Raw genomic sequence first — 4,606 nt, forward strand, 5'->3', positions numbered from 1 at the left:
ACCCAACACTACAATGAAATCATCAAATAATCCAATAATATTTTTAAACAAAGGATATTTGGAAGACATTCCTGATCCTATTTGATATAATTGTTATTGTTAGGTTATTTGCATCATTGGCTAAGAGATATTTTTGATAAATCAACAATAGCCAAACTAATTGTGGTAGGCTAAATGCCACAGTATTGTAGGCCATCACACTTTCACTTTTTGTGAGTTACTTTTATCTGAACAGCGGACTCCCTGGGCTATGAACCCTACGCAAATAATTTTTTATGTTTTTTTTGTATTCGAGCGGCACAAAAGCATGATTGATAGATCATTGACAAATCACAGAATCCCATGTTCTTAGTAGGCCAATCGTTGCGTATCCTGGGCGGGGTTTGTAGCTCTGCTGGAGAATGTTTTTTTCTTCCCTCTCGCAAACCGGAGAGAGAGAATCCCAAAAATGACAACCAGATTGCAGGGGAGCAGAGCAGAGAGTGAGTGAGAGAGAGACTGGGAGAAAGAAAGAACTCAACAACCCGTTCAGTTTCAGAGAGAGAACAGAGAATATCAGCCAGCGCATGTTTTATTTTACAGCTTCATACTCGGCATCTTGTGGCAAATTCCGACTTTAGAAATGTAGTTGGATACAAAGAAAACCTGAGAAGAGTACACCAATGTGTTTTTGAAAACAAAAGCGTTAGCATAAACGTTTCCTGTTTCTTGACATCGTAGTAGAACGGAGACCCCCTTGGTTTGAACTCTGCGCTCCTCTCCAGTTTTGTGAAGACCACTGTCTGCTGCAGTCCAACCATCAAGATGTGTGACCTGATGCCAGCTTCGCAACCTGCTGAAAAAATCGGCAAAATGAAAAAGTTGCGAAGAACTTTGTCAGAGAGCTTCAGTCGCATAGGTGAGTAGCCTACCCCGACTGTAGCGGTTATAGTGAAACAATGCATAGCCTATCGCAGTACTAAAGGTTATGGAAAACGGTGCTGCTGTAGCCTAGGGAACTACATTATTCTAATAATGTCCACCCCAGCTAGTTGGGACGATAGCGGAATTTCACTATTACAAAAAGCTTTACACAAAAAAAACAGCGGTGGTTTCACACTGGTGGCAATCACTTTTACAACATTACGATGATGCATTATGGCAATAACTGTCATTGTGTTGCTGCCATTCAACACATTGTTACACTGTGACCGTAAATTATATTAACCAGATTGCATTCTAAATACTAATATGATATTAGCTATGTGAATATTGTAAATGGCTAGTTAATATTGAGTGTTATCATTACTGCCATATAAAACATCAGGTAATTGCCGATGTGCTTATTGTACAACTGGAAGAAGCTTGCTATCCAAATGGCCCGCGTGCGTAAACTCAGGCATCTAAGCAGGTACACACACTGCATCTCTCTCTCTCTCTCTCTCTCTCTCTCTCTCTCTCTCTCTCTCTCTCTCTCTCTCTCTCTGTGTCTGTCTCTGTCTCTCTCTGTCTCTCTCTCTCTCTCTCTCTCTCTCTCTCTCTCTCTCTTACTCTCTCTCTCTCTCCTCTCTCTCATCCCGGTGTTGGTCTATACGGTTTGGTGCATTAAAGGCTCACCACTAATCACTCCGTATGTAGACGACTGCTATATATTATCTCCCCCCAAATTAAAGGCTCAGATGCAACAAGACGAGGAAACATTTACCAATATGAGGCCGCATGAAAAAAAGGTCGGCATTGACTTTTCTGCTGCATGGATTGTCCTTGTCCATATTGGTCACTGTTGCTGCTGATATCTGCATCAACGTGGTGCACTGCACTATATAGGCATTGATTGATCACTCACTGTCTGTCTGTGTTTCACAGACGGTTTAACAAAGAGCATTACAGCTTAGTTAGAGAAGTTGGGCTTCTTGTTAACCAAGTCATAATGCTACGTCCTTACTATATACCAGTCAATATTATTATTTCCATACATGTCCTAATAATACGCTCACACTCAATGTCACATCATAGTTCAGCCTGGTCTCATAGACTAGACGTAACATAGTAATTGAACATTTTGGACTCTCAAATTAGTACAATATGTTACCTTTGGTATGATTACATAAGACAGATTGTTACTTATGGCAAAAAAAAAATGAATGTAGGGTGTTTGGTCGGGGTGGAAAGGTCTAGCTACTTTGCAACTACTTAGCATGTTAGCTAACCCTTCCCCATAACCCTAATACTAACCTTAACCCTTCTAGTTAACCCTTCCTTTAACCCTAACCTTAATTCTTTAACCTACACTACTGTTCAAAAGTTTGGGGTCACTTAGAAATGTCCTTGTTTTTGAAAGAACAGCACATTTTTTCCACCCTGCATGTCAATTGCTAACTGTGCTAAGCTCATGTACAGTAGGATCTGTAAACTCACAACTCTATGCTTGTCTTTTGACTCTTACTGTGTATTTACAGTACATCGCTATGACAATGCAGACTTCTGACCTTAGCTGAGGTTAGCTGGGATGAGACTGTTGGCCTACTTCAGGGATCATCTAGATTCAGCTACGGGCTGATTTTTTCTTGAGCAGATGGCCAGGGGCCCGGAACATAATTACAAATAATTTGTAGACTGCAAATTGACTAAAACATAAGAATTTCAAACCTTGCTTACATTTGTACACGGTCGCATACACTGTATATCTCTGTATTTTGTGTGGGAATACTTTGGAACCGATTTCCTAAATTAAAATCACTCTTTTTATGTCCAACAATAATAACAATAATACATTTTTAAAAAGTACGATTTTATTCAAAAATATAAAATCACCCATGGACCGCCGAACCCTGGCCTACTGTATATGTCAATATATATAAAACACGTTTTATTTAACCTTTATATGTTACTTTGTCACCATAAATAATAACTTGCTTTACTGTTGAATAATGAATATATATATCCCACATGGATGAAACGTTGCATCGTTTGTTGTCTTCGTTTGGAAAGGGAATGGCATGCATTTTTATTTTAGCTTGTTCCTCTGCTCACAAATTCACATTCATCCCATAAGCATGGAATGCAAATGTAGCCTGAGTGATTTAAGGGGGTTAGTTTAGTTGTAGCTTCAAGGGGGATATGTTTCATGTAGGATATAAAGGAAAGCAGTAGAAGTTATGGGCTGATTTGGGTTTCTGAGATGTGAGAGTATTTGTTTTTTCTTATTTACTTTCGATGTGAAGTTGGGCAAAAACGGTCTCCCTGTTTGTCTCCCTTTATGTTGTACGACTCCCACACAGTTCTTTCCTTGATGATCAGAAATGCATGCAGTTGATGTAGGCCATTCTTTCTTTTCTATGCTCCTCCTTACCATGGTGTAGCACAGTGACTTGTAGACAGATGATATCATTTACAGTATCTTATATTTATGTTCTAGAATACGGGTCCATGTTTAGTTCTGTTTTGGAAATGTTCAATATGTCAGACTTATATGTATGTGAAGGAGTGTTCGAACTAAATAACAATGCTACAGAGTCTTGTGTATTGACTCAAGTCCCCATTCACTGTAGTTGTAATGATCCTGCTGTGTTTTCTTCAGTGAGGAAATTCTCCTGTCATTTATGTGTCTCTGTTCTATGATGAGAAAGATGCAATTCTTTGGCTCTGTGTCTAGATGACTCTGCCTCAAAACAATGCCATTGACATGAATAAGTCATTTTACATCAAGGCCAAACAAAATACCGTTACTCCCATCTGTAACTTCCCCTGTCTCATTGTAACAGATTAGTTGTGATACCCTGTAAGGGTGCGTGCTGGTGGCAGGGAAGTCAGGCGCAGGAGATCGAACTTCGTATAAAACGGAGCAGTTTAATAAGTGCTCACAAACTCAGAAAACCAAAATATACAAAATCATACAAGTGGGTACAAAACCCGTGGCACACCAGAACATAACTTACACAATGCTTACAAACAAACAATCACCGAGAAGGACAATGAGGGGGAACAGAGGGTTAAATACACAACATGTAATGAATGGGATTGAAACCAGGTGTGATACAAGACAAGACAAAACCAAAGGAAAATGAAAAGAGGATCAGCGATGGCTAGAAGGTCGGTGACGCCGACCGCCGAACACGGCCCGAATAAGGAGAGGGACCAACCTCCAATCAGATAATTATTATTGACTTCGTTATGAGAACTTTGTAATTGAAAAGATATTTACTAGGCTATGTTTCCAAAAAGCATTTTTCAGCACTCTTCCCAGACAAAGTGGATTGGTTTGTCTTTCACAGTTAAAAACAAAGCTAAAGATAAGATCTGGTTGGCACTGAATGTAACATACAGTACATCTAGCTGTCAAGGAGGAAACAATCACACCGGCAACACAGCGTTGTTTACCTTCCTTTTCAGAAATACAAAGAATGTAGCTGTCCAGTGCAATCACTATGACTTCCTGTAATTATATTTATAGTGGAGAGAGAAGACAAGAGCTCCTCAGTCACAACAATGGGCTGCTAGTGTTGTGTTGATCTTTCCCTGCCACACCTGAGTTCAAATATTGTTTGAAATCTTTCAAATGTACTTTTAGCGTTTGCTTAAGCCTGCCTAGAATGACATTTGGGTGGGGTGTGCACTTTTGGGACTA

The 4,606-nt window shown here is 39.6% G+C and overlaps 1 protein-coding gene across 1 annotated transcript in view; it reads left to right on the forward strand.

Moving 5' to 3' along the window:
- The first annotated feature begins 477 nt into the window (after positions 1-477).
- The window catches only part of LOC139390826 (cyclin-dependent kinase 14-like), a 211,148-nt gene continuing 207,019 nt past the window's right edge, over positions 478-4,606 (forward strand). The window contains exon 1 of the mRNA XM_071138227.1: positions 478-898. Coding sequence (XP_070994328.1) covers positions 805-898 — 94 coding nt within the window. The 5' untranslated portion in view covers positions 478-804. The remainder of the gene's footprint in view (positions 899-4,606) is intronic.

This window comes from Oncorhynchus clarkii, chromosome 3 (assembly GCF_045791955.1).
Source record: "Oncorhynchus clarkii lewisi isolate Uvic-CL-2024 chromosome 3, UVic_Ocla_1.0, whole genome shotgun sequence".
Classification (NCBI taxonomy): Eukaryota; Metazoa; Chordata; class Actinopteri; order Salmoniformes; family Salmonidae; genus Oncorhynchus; species Oncorhynchus clarkii.